Source organism: Erinaceus europaeus, chromosome 13 (assembly GCF_950295315.1).
Source record: "Erinaceus europaeus chromosome 13, mEriEur2.1, whole genome shotgun sequence".
Taxonomy (NCBI): domain Eukaryota; kingdom Metazoa; phylum Chordata; class Mammalia; order Eulipotyphla; family Erinaceidae; genus Erinaceus; species Erinaceus europaeus.
The window spans coordinates 6,810,127-6,831,988 of NC_080174.1; the positions used below are offsets into that span (position 1 = coordinate 6,810,127).

The 21,862-nt window shown below is 48.9% G+C and overlaps 1 protein-coding gene across 6 annotated transcripts in view; it reads right to left on the bottom strand.

The window, feature by feature from the left end:
- Window positions 1-8,485: 8,485 nt before the first annotated feature.
- ARID1B (AT-rich interaction domain 1B) overlaps window positions 8,486-21,862 on the bottom strand; it is a 301,939-nt gene continuing 288,562 nt past the window's right edge. For all 6 annotated transcript variants that reach the window (XM_060205256.1, XM_060205257.1, XM_060205255.1 and 3 more), the window contains 2 exons: window positions 20,945-21,075; window positions 8,486-12,023 (listed from right to left, as the gene is read on the bottom strand). In XM_060205256.1, the coding sequence (XP_060061239.1) occupies window positions 10,209-12,023; window positions 20,945-21,075 (1,946 nt within the window). In that variant the 3' untranslated portion in view covers window positions 8,486-10,208. The remainder of the gene's footprint in view (window positions 12,024-20,944; window positions 21,076-21,862) is intronic.

A 21,862-nucleotide genomic window follows, 5' to 3' on the forward strand; every position in this document is an offset into this window, starting at 1 on the left:
CAGGTCTCTCTCTCTCCCCCCGACCCTATCTCCCCCTCCTCTCTCAATTTCTCCCTGTCCTATCCAGTAAAATGGATTTCTGACGGTCTCTATCCAATAAACAAATAAAGATAATTTTAAAAAATGAAAGAAAACAAAACTCGAAGTGTCTGTTTCACCTGTCAGATTTCAGGAGGGATGTTCCTCAGTGTGGAGACTAAGTGCTTCTGGAAAATTCCATGGTGGGTTTTCAATGCTGTGATCTCTGAGCAAACCTTAGGGTTATGTCCTAACAGCTTTAAATAGAGTCGGCCCGGTTGATGTATTGTCTTTTACAGAAATGTACCCTGGGAATTTATCTTAATGAATTAATTAGAGTTGCTCACAAAGATTTATCTTCCAGAATGTTCACAGCAGCATTTTTTACGGTGGAGAAAATTTGGGAAAGACATAAATGTCCCTGACGGAGGATTGGCAAAATAGATAGGGCCCCAGACTGCTACTGAGATTCAAATTTTAGAAAAAGTAATGACACGAAAAGGCCCAGGATATCATAAATTGTAGAATCTGCTTATAAAATGGGACACTTTATGAAAGAAGGTCTTTCTGGGCTCCAAAATCACAGATAATTTCTTATTTTTCAATTCTTACCTCTGTGCTCCCAGATTAAAAAATTTTTTTTTTCCTTGTCATGAACACAGTCTTAACTTTTCAAAGTTGTTGTAATGGGCATTCTTTTTTTTTTTTTTTAAGATTTTATTTATTTATGAAAAAGATAGGAGGAGAGAGAAAGAACCAGACATCACTCTGGCACATGTGCTGCCGGGGATTGAACTTGGGACCTCATGATTGAGAGTCCAAAGCTTTATCACTGCGCCACCTCCTGGACCACAAATGGACATCTTTTTAACCTTGTACTTTGAGAAGGACATAGGTGACCGAGCAGTGGCACACATTACAGTGCTCAAGGACCCAGGTTTGAGCCCCTAGACCCCACCTGCAGGGAGGGGGAAATTTTATAGTCAGTGAAGCAGGGATACCAGTCTCTTGCTCTCTGTGTGTCTCTCCGTCTCTTTCCTCCTGTCTATCTCACCCTCTATTAAAAACACTGCAGGAAAGGGTGGAGCTCTGCTGACTGAGACCCAGTGATAACCCTGTGGCAAAAACAAATGAGCGAAAATATAAGAAAAGGCCATACGATGGAGGGTGGACGATGGAAGGTGAGGTCCAGAGAGGGTATGAATTCAGTACTGATGCCTGACTTGAGTGGTGATCTGGTTCAAACAGACAAGATGAAAAGAAAGAAAGAAAGAGAGAGAGAGAGAGAGAGAGAGAAAGAAAGAAGGAAAGGGAAGGGAAGGGAAGGAAGGGAGAAAGAAAGCAAAGCAGTGAGGGTTCTGGATGGTCCACACCCTGTTAAGCACACACAGTACTAAGCACAGGGGCCTGAGAAAGGATCCGGGTTTGAGATCCACCCCACTCCCCACCTTCGGGGGGGGGGGGGAAGCTTTACAAGCAATGAAGCAGGTCTGCAGGTGTCTCTCTTTCTCTCTCCCTCTCTATCTTTCCATCCTCTCTCAATTTCTGTCTGTCCTATCCAGTAAAATGGGGAAAAATGACTGTCAGGAACAGTGGATTTGTAGTGTCACCACCGAGCCCCAGTGATGACATTAGAGGCGAAAATTCATTAAGTAATGAGTTCATTAAGTAAGCAATGAATAAGTAAGTAATGGGTTCAATCCCCAGCACTACCTTAAGCTGAGCAGGGCTCTGGTCTCTCTCTCTGTTATCTCTCTCATAAAAATAAATAAATAAAATATGTACATTTTAAAAAATATATCTTTATTGAATAGAGACAGCCAGCCAGTAAGTAAGTAAAGAAAGAACGAAAGAAAAGAAAGCCGTGAAGCAGTGCTGTACATCTCTGTGTCTCTCTTCGCTCGATTTCTTTCTGTCCCATCAAATTAAATATTTTTGTAGTTATTACTGTTGTTGTTATCGATGTTGTCGTTAGATAGGACAGAGAGAAATGGAGAGAGGAGGGGACAACAGAGAGGGGGAGAGAAAGACAGACACCTGCAGACCTGCTTCACCGCCTGTGAAGTGACTCCCCAGCAGGTGGGGAGCCGGCGGCTCGAACCGGGATCCTTAAGCCGGTCCTTGTGCTTTGCGCCATGTACACTTAACCCACTGTGCTACCGCCTGACTCCCATAAAATTTTTTTAAAAGGGAAAAAGTGGCCATCATGAATAGTGGTACCAAGCCCCAGGTAACAAGCCCCAGAAATAACCCTGGTGGTAATTTAAAATTAATTAATTAATTAATTAATTGAAATCGGGCTAGGGAGACTTTATAATGCTTCTGCAAAAAGACTTTCCTGCCTGAGGCTCAATGTTCCTAGGTTCAATCCCCAGCACTACCTTAAGCCAGAGCTGAGCAGGGCTGTGGTCTCTCTTTCTCTCTGTATCTCTCTCATAAAGATAAATAAATAAAATGTGTACATTAAAATTATCTATTGAATAGAGACAGCCAGAAATTGAGAGTGGGGGGGAGAAAGAGTGGGAGAGAGACAGAGAAACACCTGCAACCTTGCTTCACCACTCATGAAGTCTCCCTCCCTCAAGTGGAGGCTTGAACCCTGGTCCTTGTGCATTATAACATGTGTACTCAACCAGGTGCACCATCATATGCCCCCCCCAATTAATAAAATATTTTTAAAATAAATAAATGAATAAATAAATAAATAACCTTGAATAGCCAGCCACAAGCTTCTATAGCTCCGGCCTTGGAGAACTGGGTAACCAGGGATCTGAATAACCATGGTCTTGAGCAGCTGTCCCCGTCCTGGGACATGGAGCTGGGGGGCATGAGGTCATAGGCCGCTCTGCCAGTGACCCTCAGCCCCCACGTCCTCAGGAAGGGCTGGAGATGACCTGTCCCCTCAGCTGCCACGTTCCCCAGGCCCCTGGACATTTCGTTTCTTCTTCTCTTCTCCCTCCACTCCTCCCCCTCCTTCTCTTCATTCTCCACCTTCTTCACCTCCATCATCTCTTTCCTACCTCCTCCTCCTCTGCTTCCTCCTCCATCTTCACTTCTTCCTCCTCCTCTATCTCCTCTTCCCCTACCTGTTCCCCCCTCCATCTCCTTTTTTCTTTCTTTTTTTCTCCTCTTTCTTCCCCTTCCTCCTTTCCTCCCTCCCTCCCTCCCTTCTTTTCTTTGCCTCCAGGGTTATTGCTGGGGCTTGGTGCCGGCACTATAAATGCACTGCTCCTGGTGGCCATTTTTTTTCCATTTTATTGGACAGGACAGAGAGAAATTGAGAGAGGAGGGGGAGATAGAGATAGATAAATAGATGGATAGATAGAGAGATGGGGGGGAGAGAGAGAGAGGGAGAGGGAGAGAGAGACACACCTGCAGACCTGCTTCATTACTTGTGAAGCTTTCCCCCTGCAGGTAGGGAGCTGGGGCTTGAACCCAGATCCTTGTATGGGTCCTTGTGCTTAGTACTATGTGCGCTACCACCACCCAGCCCCTCCCACTCCCTCTCCACCATTTCACCACCCACCACATTTCTTGTAGGTATATGGAGAGAGGGAGAGACCTCGGTTCCAGGGCTTCCCCACGCGGTGCCAGGACTCAGACTTGCTGCTTTTCTCTCATTTTCCTCTGTGTGTCTCTCCCACATCCACCTCTCTCTAAAAACAAAGGTTGAGGAGAATTTGGGGGCTGTGCTGAAGAGGTGCTCTAAGCATCATGGGATTCTCGCTCCCCCACATGTGAAGTATATTTAATAAATCCTTTAAGAAAATGAACAGAGGGGCTGGGTGTGGTTCACCTGGCTGAGTGCACACGCTACCATGTGCAAGGATCTGAGGAGAAGAAGTAGCAGGAGGAGGAGGAGGAGGAGGAGAAGGAGAAAAGAAGGAGAAGGAGAAGGAGGAGAAGGAGGAGAAGGAGAATGAGGAGGAGGAGGAGGAGAAGAAGGAGGAGGAGGAGAAGAAGAAGAAGAAGAATGAGGAGGAGGAGGAGGAGGAGGAAGAGAAGAAGCTGAACTAAGTGCAAGCCACCAGTGTCCTTCCCGTCCGTCCCATCTGTCCCATCCATCAATGCCCAGGAGTCCCAGCAGGTGACTGAAAGGTGAAGCCTACCTCACTTCAGGACCAGGGGGAGGAGTTTGAGAGACGCTCTCTTGGGGCTGCACACACCCCACACGGATGACACTCCCCTTCTCGGAAATAGCAGTGCTGGTGGCTCTTGCCTGAAGGACTTGTGTTTGCTCCAGAGCATCTTCCAGGGGCTGCATCCAGGTTCATGATCCTCAAGTCTGCGGGAGACACCGCTGTTTGCAGCAGACAGAGATCTGGCCAGCAAGGTGCTGAGTAGATGCAGAAGCCCAGATACAGCTCCGGTGCCAGTTATCTGCCCGGCCCTACATTTACGGGGGCGAGGAGCACAGCCCCTGTGTGTGCAGAGGACCAGCCAAGACAAGTGAAGAGAGCCAGGGAGACAGCTGTGCACGTCAGAGCACAGGACTTGCATGCCACGGGCCCCAGAGACTCAGTCCCTGGCTCCACGGTAAGCCGGGAGTTGAGAGATACTCTGTCTCCCCCACTTCCTTTTTCTGCCTCCCTCTCACATGAAAATAAGTGAAAAATAGTTTGAAAGATTGGTGACCTGACTTGATGTGAGATAGAGATGTTGATTTATGATACCACATATATACTGACACCTATAAAAGTCAAAGTTCCTTGCGCCCAACCTGGTTGGGCGCACACATCACAGTGTGCAGGGACCCGGGTTCAAGCCCCCACTCCCCATCTGAAGGTGGGAAGCTTCACTAGTGGTGAAGCAGATCTGCAGGTGTCTGTCTCTCTTCCTCTCTCTCTCTCCCCGCTCCCTCTCGATTTCTTGCTGTCTTTGCCTGATAAAGATAATACTGGGTTTTTTTTTTTAGAGTTTATTTATTTATTCATGAGAAATGACAGGAGAAAGAGAAAGAACCAGACATCACTCTGGTACAAGTGCTGCCGGGGGTTGAACTCGGGACCTCATGCTTGAGAGTCCAAAGCTTTATCCACTGTGCCACCTCCCGGACCACGAAAGATAATAAATTTAAAGAATAATAAAAATATATTTTAAAAAAGCAGTGGCGGGGCCAGGCAGTGGTGCCCGTGGTTAACGTGTTAACCATGCTCAAGGGCCCAGGTCTGAACCCCCACTCAACATCTGCGGGAGGCGGGGGGTGGGCTTCGTGAGCGGTGAAGCAGGGCTGCAGGTGTCTGTCTTTCTCTCCCCCTCTCTGTCTTCCCCTCCTCTCTCCATTTCTCTCTGTCCTATCTAACAATGACGACGACATCAGTAACAACAATAACTACAACGACAGGGGTAACAAAAGGGAAAATAAATAAATAAATATAAAAATTTTTTTTTAAAGATGGCTGCCAAAGAAACAAACAAAGCAAAAGGGCAGTGCAATTCTGTGAGCAGAAATGTGTAAAATAGAAACAGCGGGTGAGGCTGCGTTCACGTGAGGCTTTGTGTGATTTCAAAGACAAAACGGAACTTTCGGTAAGATTTCAGCCACTCCCACCAAGATTTTTTGATAAAATTTCAGGTGCATCAGCCAGCTGAGTTGGGGGTCCTTGGAGAGAGGTCCCCTTCTCCTTCAGAACCTCACAAAGCACCTCTCTGTGAATACCAAAGGAACCCGAATACAAGGATACTTCTGGGTCAGGCCACGGCTGGGATGTGGTCTCTGTTTTCTGGGTCTCAGTCAGCATTCACTCGAGTTGCCATGGCTGCAACCTGCCTCGACTTCTCTCCCGGCCTGGGTGTCCTTCAGTGACTCCATGATCTTAGCAGGACTAGTTTCTTTCTAGAATGGCCAGATGGGAAGGTCTAGACGGTAACTGAAGCAGGGCCGTTGTTTGCTGGGATTCCAGAGACCAGGACAGAGCTGGATATTTGGTGCCTTAGAGAGACGACAAGCAGGTAGGTGCCACCCACAAGAATGCTGGGACTGTGACGAGCTCATGGAGCTGGAACTTTCTCCCGGGGAGAATCGAGACCAGAACTCAGCCGGTAGTGAAGGCACTGCTTGTACGCCCGTCTGGCTTGTTTATAAGGCTCGCTTCCTCTGCTTCTTGGATGGTGGACAAAGACAGGAACTGATATCCAACATTGCTGGATGGGAAGGAAGAGATTTTTGGACAGTTTTCGAATGAATGAATTTCAGGGCGAAGCCATTTTCTTTTCACGACAAAGGTAAGTTTAAGAGTCTGGGGTGCAGACCTACAGAGGGGGAAGCTTCACGAGCAGTGAAGCAGTGCCACAGGTGTTTCTGCCTCCTTTTCTTTCATTTATTTTCCCTTTTTGTTGCCCTTGTTGTTTTATTGTTGAAATTATTATTGTTATTGGTCGTCATCGTTGTTGTTGGATAGGCCAGAGAGAAATGGAGAGGGGAAGACAGAGAGGGGGAGAGAAAGATAGACCCCTGCAGACCCGCTTCACTGCCTGTGAAACGACTCCCCTGCAGGTGGGGAGCCGGGGGCTCGAACCGGGATCCTTAAGCTCATTGGTCCTTGCCCTTTGCGCCACGTGGCTTAACCTGCTGTGTTTTTGCCCAAGCACTGCTCAGCTCAGTCTTAGGGTGGTGCAGAGGATTGAATCTGGGACTTCTGTGGTCTGGGAGGTGATGCTAAAGCATCACTCTTAAGCATGAGGTCCCAAGTTCAATCCCCAGCAGCGCATGTACCAGAGTGATATCTAGTTCTTTCTCTCTCCTTTCTCAAAATAAAATCTTTTTTTTTTTTTTTTTAAAGAGTCTGTGGTGCAGTCCAGCACCTCATCTAAACAATCATTCCGTTAGAACTTTTTGAAAGAATCGCTTCAGTGGTCTGGGAGGTGGCACGGTGGGTAAAGCGCTGGGTTCTCTATCATTAGGTCCCAGTTCAATCCCCGGCAGCACATGTACCAGAGTGATGTTGGGTTCTTTCTCTAGCTTTTTCATGAATAAATAAATTTTAAGAAAGAATCGCTTTATTCCTTCTTTTCCAAATGTGCCCCAGGAAAAGCTGACACTGTCAACCTCCAGCAAGGTCTCTGCGTCATCTCTCAGCAGATGCTACCTAGTAATCTCTCTTCTGTGACGTTAAAAAAATTCCAAATACCAAAAGATCCAACTTGAGATCACCATTTTGAAATGTTCAACTTGCTTTGCACCTTCCTCTCTTGTACTCATTTAAAGTCTGGGCATCCTGTTAATTTCTGAAAAAAAAAAAAAAGTTTATTCTGTGTTGCTCAGTCAGCAGCCAGACTCTGCAGGAATCAGAAATCAAAACCTCATCACAAAGATCTTTTCCCCAGGTTTTGATTCTTTCATTGACTAGAGGATTGGCCTATCGGAGAAGCCCAGATTTGAACAGTTTGTGCCTTTTATTCACTCTGAAGAAGATGACACGAGTATTAAGCTCTTTCAGACTGCCATCCGTCCTCGGGGAACTGAAATGTCTGCTCAGCAAGCAGGCCTGTTTAAAAGCAGGATCACACACAGGTGTTTGGCTCTCTCCACGGGAGAAGATGGTCTGGGCAGGTGAGCTGGGAGTTGGCAGAGGAGGATGCCACAGACTGCAGGCTTTTGTCTTATCCGTGCGTTTGTGTGAGCGGCTCTGGCCCGAGGACTTGGAATGTTTAAGGGGTGCTGCGATGGGGAAGGGGATGTGTATAGAAAGCCAGAGAGTCACGGGGGTGGGGGTAGGGGTGGGGGTGGTGAGGGTTGGGGGCGGGAGCAGTCCAGACCTGTTGGGTTCTGCGGCAGTTCCAAAGACCACACGACCAGCCCAGGACTCAGGGAGCGAACTCATAGCGGCTATTACAAATCGCTACTGTGTATCAGGAAGAAAGGACTAGATCTGACCGCCCCCGAAGCAGAAGTCGCTGATTTCCCACTATGGACACCACACGCGGCAGGGCAGAGAGGCAGCACGGAGATTTGGGGGACCGGCCAGGAGCTCTGCACCCAGATGCTAGTCTTAAGGTCACTGCCAGATCTGGGTTCCCTAGTCGTCACCAAGGGGCACCTGCTTCACATGGAAGTCATGTGACTTTAGAACATCACAATGCTGTTCCCCATGTGAAGGGAGGTCACCCCTAAGAGTGACCTTGGGAGTCTCGTAATGAGGGGCCATTTTCGGCCCCTCCTACATCCATTTCTTTTTTCTTTGGAAGAATTGTTTTATTATCTTTACTTATTGGATAGAGACAGCCAGAAATCAAGAGGGAAGAGGAAGATAGGCAGAGAGACACCTGCAGCCCTGCTTCTCCGCTCATGAAGCTTCCCCCCTGCAGTGGGGACCAGGGACTCGAACCCGGGTCTTTGTGCGCTGTGATGTGTGTGCGCTTAACTAGGTGCGCCACCGCCTGGCCCCGTTTTTTGTGAATAGTGTGGTTTCCATGAAGCCATTCTCAGGAGACCAGCACAGGATTCAAGAACAACCCTTCACAGTGCTTAACAAGATTTAATGTACATTTATTCTTAACATGTGGAACATATAAAGGTTTTATACTGAATAAATGATATTCATTAAGCCAGAGGAAAAGGAGGAATTTACATCAAGTTTTTTTTTTCTTTTTTTTTTTTAAACTACATTATCTTGAAATACAAATGTGGATTCTCGTCACTGAAAAATCTTTGAAGTTGTGTTTCTTCCTTTGAGTTGTATTTTTTCCTTTTTTTTTTTCTTTTTTTTTTTTCTTCTCTTTTTGTACTGGTAACCATTTTCTAAATCAATCCATTTGCAACCATTTCCACACCTTGATTCATGAAACAAATTGTGTGATCCACTGCTCTCTCGAAATAGAGCATGACTTTATACATACAGAAACTTGTACATTACCCTCTTTTATTATTTTTTTAAGTTTTTTTTTGTCCATTTTTGTTTTTTGTATTTTTTTCTTTTTTTCTTGAGATATGGCCCTAATGAAAAAATATATAAAATAAAAATAAAAAATCATTTCAATCTACCATCACATCGTAGTTACCACATCATGAAAAACAAAAACAAAACAAAAAAAAACCCTAAGAACTCTGTACTTAAAAATAAAAACAAAAAAGAAAAAAAGTGAGGGTATGTTTAATGTACAACTTCTATATACATCACAGCCCACAGGCAGTAAAAAAAAAAAAAAAAGAAAAAAGAAATATTTAAAACATGATGACAGGAATTGTGAAGAACGGCCATGTGGAAGGTGATTCAGCAGACATGGCGGCCACGGTGAGGGACGTGATTTCCGTTGATTGCTCAGGTATGTTTTTTCGACCTTAACTTAAAAAACAAACAAAAAAAAAAACCCCACTTTTTTTTCCCCCAAAATTTGTCTTAAATTTTTTTTTCCACTCCTAGCCTAATAGGACCATTTTCCTGTGGAGAGACCAGCACATTTCATATCTGACTACTGACTGACACACCTCCTTGAGCCCCTACCCTACATTTCTAGAATTTTCTATTGCACAGAGCTTTGGGGGATGGCATACAGTTTTTTTTTTTTTTAAATCGGTTTTGTTTGTTTTGCTTTGAGAGTGTAACACGTCTGGGAAATTGATTGTTTCTTTCACCCCCCCCTTTTGTGTGTGTGTGTGTGTTGCCTCCCTGTGGGTGACAATCTTAACATCTTTTGCCACGACTTTTTCTATTCTCCCCTTCAAGTTAATCCATTTCCCAAAAATGACAAAATAAATGTAGTACAACATGGGGGTGTGTGGGGGGGAGAAGAAACAAAAAACAAAACAGGTGACCTTTGAGTGTACTAGACAGTAACTTTGGCAAAAACAAAACAAAACAAAACAAAACAAAAACAAAACCAACAGACAAAAAACAAAACAAAACAAAAACCACTAGCGTGAGATACAGTCGGGGAAAAGAAAAACCCCAAACCCACAAGTGACCCATAGGAGGCACTCGTACACACAGACCGCGGGTCGCCAAACATTCCCTAACTGTCCGAATGAACGATTCCTTGAATTCCCAAATCGGCAGAGTTGGTGAGCGGGGCAGAGAGGAGCAGAGATTGATTGATCGATTGATTGATTGATTGATTTTTTTTTTTCCTTGCCTTCTTCCAACACTGGAGAAACTAGAACAGAAAACAGCCGGGTGGGGGGTGGGGGCGAGGGGCGGGGGTGGGGGTGGGCGTGGGGGTTCCATGCCCGCAGGCCCCGCTCCTCCCGCGGGTCATAACTGCCCGATCTGGAAGAGCACGTCGCAGATGACCGAGGCCACGAGCGAGTTGAGCACGGCCGAGATGGAGATGTCCAGGAGGCGGCCCTCGTGCAGGAGGAATTCGGAGCGGTTCTCGTCCACCCTGGCCAGGGCCAGCAGGGCCTTGGCCGCCCGGCACATCATGTCCACGCTCGGGGGCTCCAGCGGGGGCGGCTGCATGTGCATGAGGCTGTGCTGGCTCTGCTGGTACTGGGCCATGGTCACGCCGTCCTCCAGGAAGCTGATGAGGCTGCCGATGCTGCCCTTCTGCACGGCGATGGCCCGGGCGGCCAGCGTGTCCCCCTGCGCCAGGTTGGACAGGAGCGCCATGGACATCTCCCGGCACACGGGGTTCTTACGGTCCCCCACGTACCTCACCAGCGTGGCGTACAGCTTCTCCTGGCGGCTGAAGGGCGGCGTGGCCAGGATCAGGTCCACGTTGCCGTCCTGCACGCTCAGCTTACACAGGGCCTCCAGCACCAGCCGCTGGGGCGACAGGACCGAGTTGGGCCCCACGGTGGGGAAGGGGTCCTGGGCCTCGGCCGCCGGGCACACCATCCAGTGCAGCAGCCCATCCAGGATGGGCAGGCAGATGCTCTCCGTGTAGGCCGACAGGTCCAGCTGCCCCGAGATGTTGGCCAGCGTCACCAGCGTGTTGTCGCGCAGCACCTCCAGGCAGTCCCACCACCACTCGTCCCTGCGGCAGGCCACCCCCTGGTCCTCCTCCTCCGCCTCCTTCTCGTAGGTCTGGGGCGCCCGCTTGCGCTCCGGGTGCTCGTGGTGGAGGAGGATGAGTTTGCCCAGGATCAGCACCAGGCCCGGGTGCTTGGACATCTCGGCGTCGTTGCCCGGCACGAAGGACAGGCTGCGCACGATGTTGGACACGCAGATGCAGCGCCGGGCCAGCGAGTCCTGCCAGTGTGCCACCGTGCACAGCGGCGTCTCGTCCCGGCTGTGCGGCTCGTCCTCCAGCAGCCGCAGGTGGCGGCCACGGCGGCGGCGGCGGCGGCGGCGGCGGTGGCCCCGGGCCTGGTGGAGGCCCCGGGGGAGCTTGCCCCCCTCGCCCGGGCCGCCCGCCCCATCCTCCTCCCGCTCCTCCTCCTCCTCGTCCTCATCCTCCCCGTCCTCCCCGTCCTGCTCGGGCAGGGCCCCCGGCCGGGCGCACAGCACGTCGTCGATGGTGGCCAGGACGCTCCTCTCCTCCGGCTCCTCCGGGGGGCTCCCTCGGCGGGGTGCGGGCTCCTTCCTGCGGGGCCGGCGGGCCGGCAGCTCCAGCTTGCTCTCGAAGTGCGTCTGGATGTGCTCGGTGGTGTCGCCGCCCCCCAGCTGCCAGTGCAGGAGGCCGCTGCTGAACTCCTGCACGCGGCCCAGCCTGGCCGAGCGGTCCACCACGAACATCGAGTTCTTCTTCACGATGCGGATGGGCAGCCGGTCGAACTTGCTGGCCTGCCGCGGCGTCTCCTCCCGGGGGGCAGTGGCCGGCCCGTCAGCCGTGGCCGCGGCCGCGGGTGGCCTGCCTGGCTTCCCCTCGCCTTCCTCCTCCTCCTCCTCTTCATCATCCTCCTCCTCCTCTTCCTCCACACTGTCCAGACAGTTGGCGCCCTCCTCCTCCTCCTCTTCCTCCTCCTCGGGCCCGGAATCCTCAGCCTGCCTGCCGGCCCTCTTCCCCATCTTGGGGCCCAACGCCTTCTGGCCGGGGTCTCCCACCTCGTATTCCATGAGGATCCCGAAGATGTCTATCAGGCATTTTCGAAAGTACTCGACTAACAGTTCGAGGAATCCGGACAGCTGCAGGGGTGCAGAAAATAACAAGAGATCAGGACATGGCTGGGGCTGCAGGAAGCGACAGTCAGTGGAGCTCAGGAGGACTTGGCTGCCCCTCTGGTCCCTCCGTGGCCAGGCTGGAGAAGGCCACTTAGGACTGACCACCACCCGGACCGAGCAACCTTCACTTCCCTCCCAGCAGCTCCTCGCACCCAGGGGCGACGGGCTGGAAGGGAAGCGATGAGGGTCCCGTGGCCCTTGCTCAAGTCCCTGTTCATGGACACCTTGAGAAACACGCCGAGTCCTGGGAACACAGCACAGTGGTTCTGCAAAAGACTCTCCTGCCTGAGGCTCTGAGGCCCCAGGTTCAACCCCCAGCACTACCGTCAACCAGGGTGGGGCAGGGCTCTGGTATTGCTCTCACTTGTCCACCAAACCCTCCACCCACGGCCCCCTAGTATCTTTCTCTATTTCATTAAGAAGAATTTGGGCTCCAGGGGTGTGGCCAAGAAAACAAGGAAATGAAGACCATGCCAAGGACACCTGGGGCCTCACTACGCAGCCTACAGAGTTTGAGGAGAATCAGTGAGAGGCAGGTATGTGCCACCTGTGTGAGCACCTGCTTGGTCGCACACATTACAGTGTGCAAGGACCCAGGTTCAAGCCTCCCCCCCGCCCCCCCACTGTCCTCACCCGCAGGGGGAAAGCTTCACCAGTGATGAAGCAGGGCGTAAGGTGTCTTTCTCTGACTCCCTCTCTATCGTCCTCTCCCATCTCAATTTCTATCTGTCCCTTTCAAGTGTAGGAAAAAATTTTTTTAAAAGCCAAACACAAACAAACAGCCCTGCCAACCCGACTGTGAACTAAAAAGGCTCCAGTGGCTGCTTTTAGCGTGTCTTATCTCCTTCTTTCTAACGGCACCCAGGATGGGACGCTTTGCCATTCTTGACCTGACTTGGGATTAGCAGAGTGGGTTTAGAGACCCGCTCACTCACACTGCGCATCTTCTCGCCAGCTATTTCTGAGATGGGCTCGCCTGCGTGCGGATGGGCATTATTGGGGAGGGGGGTGGTCACTTCTCAGGTGTTGCAGGTGTTGCTGGAACTGACGTTCTCCTGGGGGGGGCAGGGGTTCCAGCCACCAGGAGGCTCACAAACGCAGGGAATCAGAAACAGCTCAGTTTACTCCCTCATCTGTGACTGCTCCACAGGGTGCGACTTTACGGCTGTGGTGCTAAGCTCCCGTGGGGAAAAGCCAAAGTTGCCGTGAGAACCAGCTCTGGTTCCTTCAGTCCGTGTCTGCAGCGAGAATGCCAGCACGTTCCAGGGTTCAGCCTGGGCCCAGCCCTCCTGCCCATTCAGAGGTGGGCGAGGATTGAGAAGGGAGGAAGAGGGGAGTCGGGCGGTAGCGCAGCGGGTTAAGTGCATGTGGCACGAAGCACAAGGACCAGCATAAGGATCCCGGTTCAAGCCCCCGGCTCCCCACCTGCAGGGGAGTCGCTTCACAGGCGGTGAAGCAGGTCTGCAGGTGTCTGTCTTTCTCTCCCCCTTTCTGTCTTCCCCTCCTCTCTCCACTTCTCTCTGTCCTATCCAACGACGATGACATCAGTAACAACAACAATAACTACAACAATAAAAAAAAAAGAATGGAGGAAGAGGCTCATTGGGGAGGGGAGACAGTGCAGTGGGAGAGCACCAGCCTGGCATGACTGAGGCCCCATGGGCCCAGCACCCATATGCCGAACTGAGCAATGAGTGCTCTCTGGTCTCCTTCTCCTTCTCTAGAATGAAAATGAATAATTTTTTTTTTATAAAAGTGTCTTTTTAAAAAAATTATATTATGTTTATTTATTGGGTAGAGACAGCCAGAAGTCAAGGGGGGAAGGGGTGGCAGAAATGGAAAAGAGACAGAGAGACCCCTGCAGCACTGCTTCACCACTTGCAAAGCTTTTCCCCTGCAGGTGGGGACTGCAGCACTGTGACATGTGCGCTCAACCAGGTACGCCACCACCCGGGCCCGATAATTTTTGTTTTAAAGAAAGTTTATTAACTTTTTTTTTGTGCTTTGCACCACCTGCGCTTAACCCACTGCGCTACTGCCTGCCTCCCTCTTCTTTTTTGTGATCAGTATTGTGGGAGTGTTTAATAACCTGCTGCCAGTTTTCTGAAAGCGAGCTTCGTATCGTGATTGAAGAAACGGGAGGGGCCAAGCAGCGGCGCCACACTCTGCAGAGCGCACATGTTAAAGCACACAAGGGCCTGGGTTCAAGACTCCAGCCCCCATCTGCAGGGGGGCAGCTTAGCAAGTGGTGAAGCAGGGCTGCAGGTGTTTTTCTCTTTCTCCCTCTTTACCACCCCCTTCCCTCTCAATTTCTGTCTCTACCCAAAAAGTAAATAAAATGATGTGTGTGTGTGTGTGTGTGTGTGTGTGTACATATATTTAAAAAAAACCGAGAAACCCAAGTGATAGCTGTTAAGCCCTTGATTCAGGGTGTGGGGTACAGTGATCAAACTGAAGTCTTGGTGTTTTTCTCTGTACGTCACATTTACATTTATTTCCCCATGGCAGGTGAAGAGAGAAAGTGGACACAGCAATTCTGGCTGAGAGATTATGTGAAGGGCTAGGTGAAGGTGTACTTGGTAGGACACACACACCACCATGTATGAGGACTAGGGTTCAAGTCCCCGCTCCCCACCAGCAGTGGGAGAGCAGTGCTGCAGGTCTCTCTTCTCTGTCTCTCACCCTTTCCCCCTACTGTTGCTATGCTTCATATTGGTTTGGTCTCCTTCCCCCCACCTCTGGGAGATTGTGGTTTAGCCCTGCTAGTTTCGTGCGCCCCCTTGTCCCCGCCCCCAGAACCCCTAGGGACGTCCAGAGTCCCAGCTGCAGCTGCCGGAAGAGAAAGATGGAGGACGACATGGTGTGGTGATTTGCCCGCTCGTGAATAAAGATTAAACTGCGTTCTCCCGAGTCTCTGTCTACTGCTGCGAAGCTAGCCCGGCCTACTGGCGCCCCCGAACATTAACGGCAAGTGGCGCCCAACGCGGGGCACGAACCCACGACCCTGAGATTAAGAGTCTCATGCTCTACCGACTAAGCTGGCCTCAAAATTTCTTTCTCTATAAAATAAAATAAAAAAATAATGGCTGCTGGGAGTGGTGGGTTTGTCCACCAAACCCAAAGCACCAAGCCCCAGGGATAACTCTGGTAGAAAAAAGTAAGAAGAAGAAAGAAAGAGAAAGAGAGAGAGAGAGAGAGAGAGAGAGAGTGAAGGAAAGAAAATAAACAGCAGCTCATTTAATACAAGCAGAAAAGTTAGGGAGCCAAGAGGTGGTGCACCTGGTCGAGGGCACCTGTCTATTTTCTTCCCCACTGGCAAGGGGGACGCTCCATGAGCGGTGAAACAGGCTGCAGGTGTTTCTTTCTCCTCCCCTCTCTCTCTCTTGCTCTCACCTTCCCTCCATTTATCTCCCACTTCTCCACTGATTTCTCTGTCTCTAATAAGTAAATAAAATAGTTTTTGAAAGTTAATTACTGGGAGTCAGGTGGTGGCGCAGCGGGTTAAGCGCAGGTGGCGCAAAGCGCGAGGACCGGTGTAAGGATCCCAGTTTAAGCCCCTGGCTCCCCACCTGCAGGGGAGTCGCTTCACAGGCGGTGAAGCAGGTCTGCAGGTGTCTGTCTTTCTCTCCCCCTCTCTGCCTCCCGCTCCTCTCTCCATTTCTCTCTGTCCTATCCAACAACGACGACATCAAATAACTACAACAATAAAACAAAAAGGGCAACAAAAGGGAATAAATAAATATTTAAAAAGTTAATCACTCTAGCAAAGGCAGCATGATTTTTTTTTAAATGCTTACAGCTGTTTTTTCTTTTCTGTCAAAAAGATATGTCGTGCTTATGACCTCACTAATGTACTTTACAGCAAAAATAACAAAGTCATAGCCTTCCGGGATTACAGGGAAGCCTTCCATGACGGCAGAGAGAGAATGGCAGAGTCTGGTCTTATTTCAGCAGAAACGCGAGAGGCGCGATGCTTTGGCTATTTTACCAAAAGCAGAGAATGGTCTAAACACTGTAAGGAAGAGAACCTTTGCCCGTCTGTCTTTTGCTTCTCTGACAGCTGGTGGCCCCGCTGTTTCTTGGGCATTTTCTTAAACCTTAGCCCTTGCCAACAGCTCCAGCCCTCCACCTTGCAACTTTTCTTTAGAGATCATGCTGGAGGCTACAGTAGGCTCCAGCTGAACAGAGGAGGGGTCTAAGCTCATTACAAGTGGTGTCCTTGCCACCAAGTTAGAGAACCTGGAAGAAATGGACGATTTCCTAGATGCCTACCAACTTCCAAAACTAAGTCAAGAGGAAGTGGACAACATGAACAGGCCCATCACAGCTAATGAAATTGAAACAGTTATCAAAAATCTTCCCAAAAATAAAAGTCCTGGACCAGATGGTTTTACAAATGAATTCTACAAAACTTTCAAAGAAGAACTAATACCTCTACTTTTAAAAGTCTTCCAGAAGATTGAAGACACTGGAATACTCCCTGCCAGCTTCTATGAAGCCAACATCACCCTGATACCAAAAGCAGACAGGGACACAACCAAAAAAGAAAACTACAGACCAATATCTCTGATGAACATAGATGCGAAAATATTGAACAAAATTCTAGCCAACCGGATACAGCAGTATATCAAAAAGATTGTTCATCATGACCAAGAGGGGTTTATCCCAGGCATGCAAGGTTGGTTTAATATACGTAAATCAATCAATGTGATCCACCACATCAACAAAAGCAAGACCAAAAACCACATGGTCATATCAATAGATGCAGAGAAAGCCTTTGACAAAATACAACATCCCTTTATGATCAAAACACTACAAAAAATAGGAATAGATGGAAAATTCCTGAAGATAGTGGAGTCTATATATAGCAAACCTACAGCCAACATCATACTCAATGGTGAAAAACTGGAAGCATTTCCCCTCAGATCAGGTACTAGACAGGGCTGCCCACTATCACCATTACTATTCAACATAGTGTTGGAAGTTCTTGCCATAGCAATCAGGCAGGAGCAAGGAATTAAAGGAATACAGATTGGAAGAGAAGAAGTCAAACTCTCCTTATTTGCAGATGACATGATAGTATACATGGAAAAACCTAAGGAATCTAGCAAGAAGCTTTTGGAAATCATCAGGCAATACAGTAATGTGTCAGGCTATAAAATTAACATTCAAAAGTCAGTGGCATTCCTCTATGCAAACACTAAGTTAGAAGAAATTGAAATCCAGAAATCAGTTCCTTTTTCTATAGCAACAAAAACAATAAAATATCTAGGAATAAACCTAACCAAAGAAGTGAAAGACTTGTATACTGAAAATTATGAGTCACTACTCAAAGAAATTGAAAAAGACACAAAGAAGTGGAAAGATATTCCATGTTCATGGGTTGGAAGAATTAACATCATCAAAATGAATATATTACCCAGGGCCATCTACAAATTTAATGCTATCCCCATCAAGATCCCAAGCACATTTTTTAGGAGAATAGAACAAATGCTACAAATGTTTATCTGGAACCAGAAAAGACCTAGAATTGCCAAAACAATCTTGAGAAAAAAAGAACAGAACCGGAGGCATCACACTGCCAGATCTCAAACTATATTATAGGGCCATTGTCATCAAAACTGCTTGGTACTGGAACATGAACAGACACACTGACCAGTGGAATAGAATTGAGAGCCCAGAAATGAGGCCCCACACCTATGGACATCTAATCTTTGACAAAGGGGCCCAGACTATTACATGGGGAAAGCAGAGTCTCTTCAACAAATGGTGTTGGAAACAATGGGTTGAAACATGCAGAAGAATGAAGCTGAATCACTGTATTTCACCAAATACAAAAGTAAATTCCAAGTGGATCAAGGACTTGGATGTTAGACCAGAAACTATCAGATACTTAGAGGAAAATATTGGCAGAACTTTTTTCCGCATAAATTTTAAAGACATTTTCAATGAAACGAATCCAATTACAAGGAAGACTAAGGCAAGTATAAACCTATGGGACTACATCAAATTAAAAAGCTTCTTCACAGCAAAAGAAACCACTACCCAAATCAAGAGACCCCTCACAGAATGGGAGAAGATCTTTACATGCCATACATCAGATAAGAGTTTAATAACCAACATATATAAAGAGCTTGCCAGACTCAACAACAAGACAACAAATAACCCCATCCAAAAATGGGGGGAGGACTTGGACAGAATATTCACCACAGAAAAGATCCAAAAGGCCGAGAAACACATGAAAAAATGCTCCAAGTCTCTGATTGTCAGAGAAATGCAAATCAAGACAACAATGAGATATCACTTCACTCCTGTGAGAATGTCATACATCAGAAAAGGTAACAGCAGCAAATGCTGGAGAGGGTGTGGGGTCAAAGGAACCCTCCTGCACTGCTGGTGGGAATGTCAATGGGTCCAACCTCTGTGGAGAACAGTCTGGAGAACTCTCAGAAGGCTAGAAATGGACCTACCCTATGACCCTGCAATTCCTCTCCTGGGGATATATCCTAAGGAACCCAACACATCCATCCAAAAAGATCTGTGTACACATATGTTCTTGGCAGCACAATTTGTAATAGCCAAAACCTGGAAGCAACCCAGGTGTCCAACAACAGATGAGTGGCTGAGCAAGTTGTGGTATATATACACAATGGAATACTACTCAGCTGTAAAAAATGGTGACTTCACCGTTTTCAGCCGATCTTGGATGGACCTTGAAAAAATCATGTTGAGTGAAATAAGTCAGAAACAGAAGGATGAATACGGGATGATCTCACTCTCAGGCCGAAGTTGAAAAACAAGATTAGAAAAGAAAACACAAGTCGAACCTGAAATGGAATTGGAGTATTACACCAAAGTAAAAGACTCTGGGGTGGGTGGGTGGGTGGGGAGAATACAGGTCCATGAAAAATGATGAATGAAATAGTGGGGGTTGTATTGTTAAATGGGAATCTGGGGAATGTTATGCATGTAAAAAAAAAAAAAAAGAAGTAGAAACGCAAAGCAGAAATTGACTGAGTTTGGAGTATGGCACCAAAGTAAGAAAGCAGAAGTACACTAGAGTTTGCAGTGAGTACCTCCCTAATACTTCCTCTCCACTTTTCCAAGCTTTGGGTCCAGGATTGCTCAACAATTTGTTTGGCTTTGTATGTTAACTCTCTTTTCAGTCACCAGGTTCCAGGTGTCATCAGGATGCCGGCCAGACTTCCCTGGATTGAAGACCCCACCAATGTGTCCTGGAGCTCAGCTTCCCCAGAGCCCCACCCTACTAGGGAAAGAGAGAGGCAGACTGGGAGTATGGACCGACCAGTCAACGCCCATGTTCAGCGGGGAAGCAATTACAGAAGCCAGACCTTCTACCTTCTGCAACCCTCAATGACCCTGGGTCCATGCTCCCAGAGGGATAGAGAATGGGAAAGCTATCGGGGGAGGGGGTGGGATATGGAGATTGGGCGGTGGGAATTGTGTGGAGTTGCACCCCTCCTACCCTATGGTTTTGTTAATTAATCCTTTCTTAAATAAAAAAATTAAAATAAAAAAAAACAAAAAAAAAACAAGTGGTGTCCTTTCAAAATGACCCCAAGAGAGGTGCGAGTGGGAGGGGAGCGGCCACGAAGCCGCTCTGGTCGGGAGTCCAGTCATGGCAGCTCACGCTGGCCGCTGGGTGCCGCCAGGGGCTTCCCGCCTGTTCTTACCAGCCTGCGTGACCGCGACGTTCTCTCCGTGTCACGGATCTTTCTCGGCAGGTGAAAGACGGCAGGTGTGGGAAGTCTGGGGACCCTGATGCCACCTGCCACCTTTCTTCTTCTCTTTAAAGATTTTATTTATTTATTAATGACAAAGATAGGAGGAGAGAACGGAAGAACCAGACATCACTCTGGGATGTGTGCTGCTGGGGACTGGCTTTGGGACCTCGTGCTTGAGAGTCCAATGCTGTATCCGTAGCGCCACCTCCCAGAGCACCCTGCCAGCTCTATCTCAGCAACTCCCCGACCTGCAGTCGGGGAAGAAAGAAACGGAACTTTAACCCCTTAATGTTGCGCTTGCCTTCACTCCCTTGGACACGCTAGTGTTCTTTAGGATCGTTTTCTTTTCTTTTAATTGTTTTACTGCAGCCTCCAGGGTGACTGCTGGGGCTCAGTGGCAGCACTATGAGTCCACTGCTCCTGGCGGCCACTTTTTCCTTTTCCCCTCTTTTCTATTTTATGTGACAGGACAGAGAGAAATTGAAAGGGGAGGTAGAAATAGAGGGAGAGAGACTGGCACCCATGACCTGCTTCACTGTTCATGAAGTATGTCCCCCCCCCCCCACCTCCCGCAGGTGGGGATGGGGGCTTGAACCCAGAAACTTGTGTGTGGTGACGTGTGCCCTTCACTGGGTATGCCGACGCCTGGCCCTCTCATCTAATAAACACACACACAGCTGCGGTGCATTTCTGCTCAACCTGCACTCAGCATTAACTCATCATTTAGCACTAACGATGGGAGTGAATTAATAGTCCAGACAGACTGATAGATGCTGGTTAAGAATAACTGTGATGGGAGTCAGTTGGTAGCGCAGTGGGTTGAGCACGGGTGGCGTGAAGCGCAAGGACTGGAGTGAGGATCTTGGTTCGAGCCCCCGGCTCCCCACCTGCAGGGGAGTCGCTTCACAGGCAGTGAAGCAGATCTGCAGGTGTCTATCTCTCTCTCCCCCTCTCTGTCCTCCCCTCCTCTCTCCATTTCTCTCTGTCCTATCCAATGGCGATGGCATCAATAACAACAACAATAACTGCAACAATAAAACAACAAGGGCAACAAAAAGGGAATGAATTAAAAAGAACGGTGATGGTGAAACGACCAGTGCCGGCCACTCTTCCTTGGCCCTGGGCTGGCTGCGGGCTTACCTGGGAGAGGTTGAAGGTGGCGACCGTGCTGTCGTCGTAGAGGAGGATGTTGATGGTGTCCAGAGCCCAGGTGCTCTCCGCCAAAAGCCCTGACTTTAGGGACATCATCACACGCCAGGCCTCAGGAGTCACTAGACCAGGAGAGAGCGAGGGAGAGGTTAGGATGGGCTCTGTGCACCTGAGGCCAGGAGAGGAGAAACACCAGGAGCCCAGGGCTGTGGGTCAGGGTGAGTTTTCAGTTCTGGTGGAGAGAGAAGGTGGCGGCCTAAGCAACTTCTGCCAAGACCTTTTTGCTTCGCTGGTGACGTGGGGGCCACTGTTACCCTACAGCAGGGGCCGTGAAACACAAGTGGCTCTTTCTCACCCTGGTTTGCTCATTCGTCCATTTGCTCCTTCCTTCTTAGTTTCATCATAACTGAGTATCAAAACCCCAAATGGAATCTTTCTCTTCTTTTGCCTGCTCTGCGCACAGCAGCCCCCAGGTGGCGCCTGTGGGAGGCTGGTGGGTGTGCAGAAAGCATTTCACTGCAGCCGCATCTTCTCACATTCAGACTGTTTGGCCCACTCCCTCTTCTCCCCGAACACGCTATGGACTCACACCGGTCCTTTGCCGGGTCAGATCTTGCAAGGGCTTTGGCTTTCCCATCCGGGGGCCTGAAGACCACGGAGAGGTCAGCTAAACCGCCTGTGGGATTCTCTGGAAGGTGGGGCTGGGGGTGGAGGTCTCCTTCTGAACAGCGGCCAGGAGACGCTGCAACGCACAAGCAGGTGTGCGCCCGCCACCCTCTCTACAGGAAAGGACTGTGGCGTTCCTGCACTGATTTCTTAAATACATTCAGTACTATTTATTTATTTATTCATTTTTAACCAGAGCCCCGCTCAGCTCTGGCTGATGGCAGTGCTGGGGACTGAACCTGG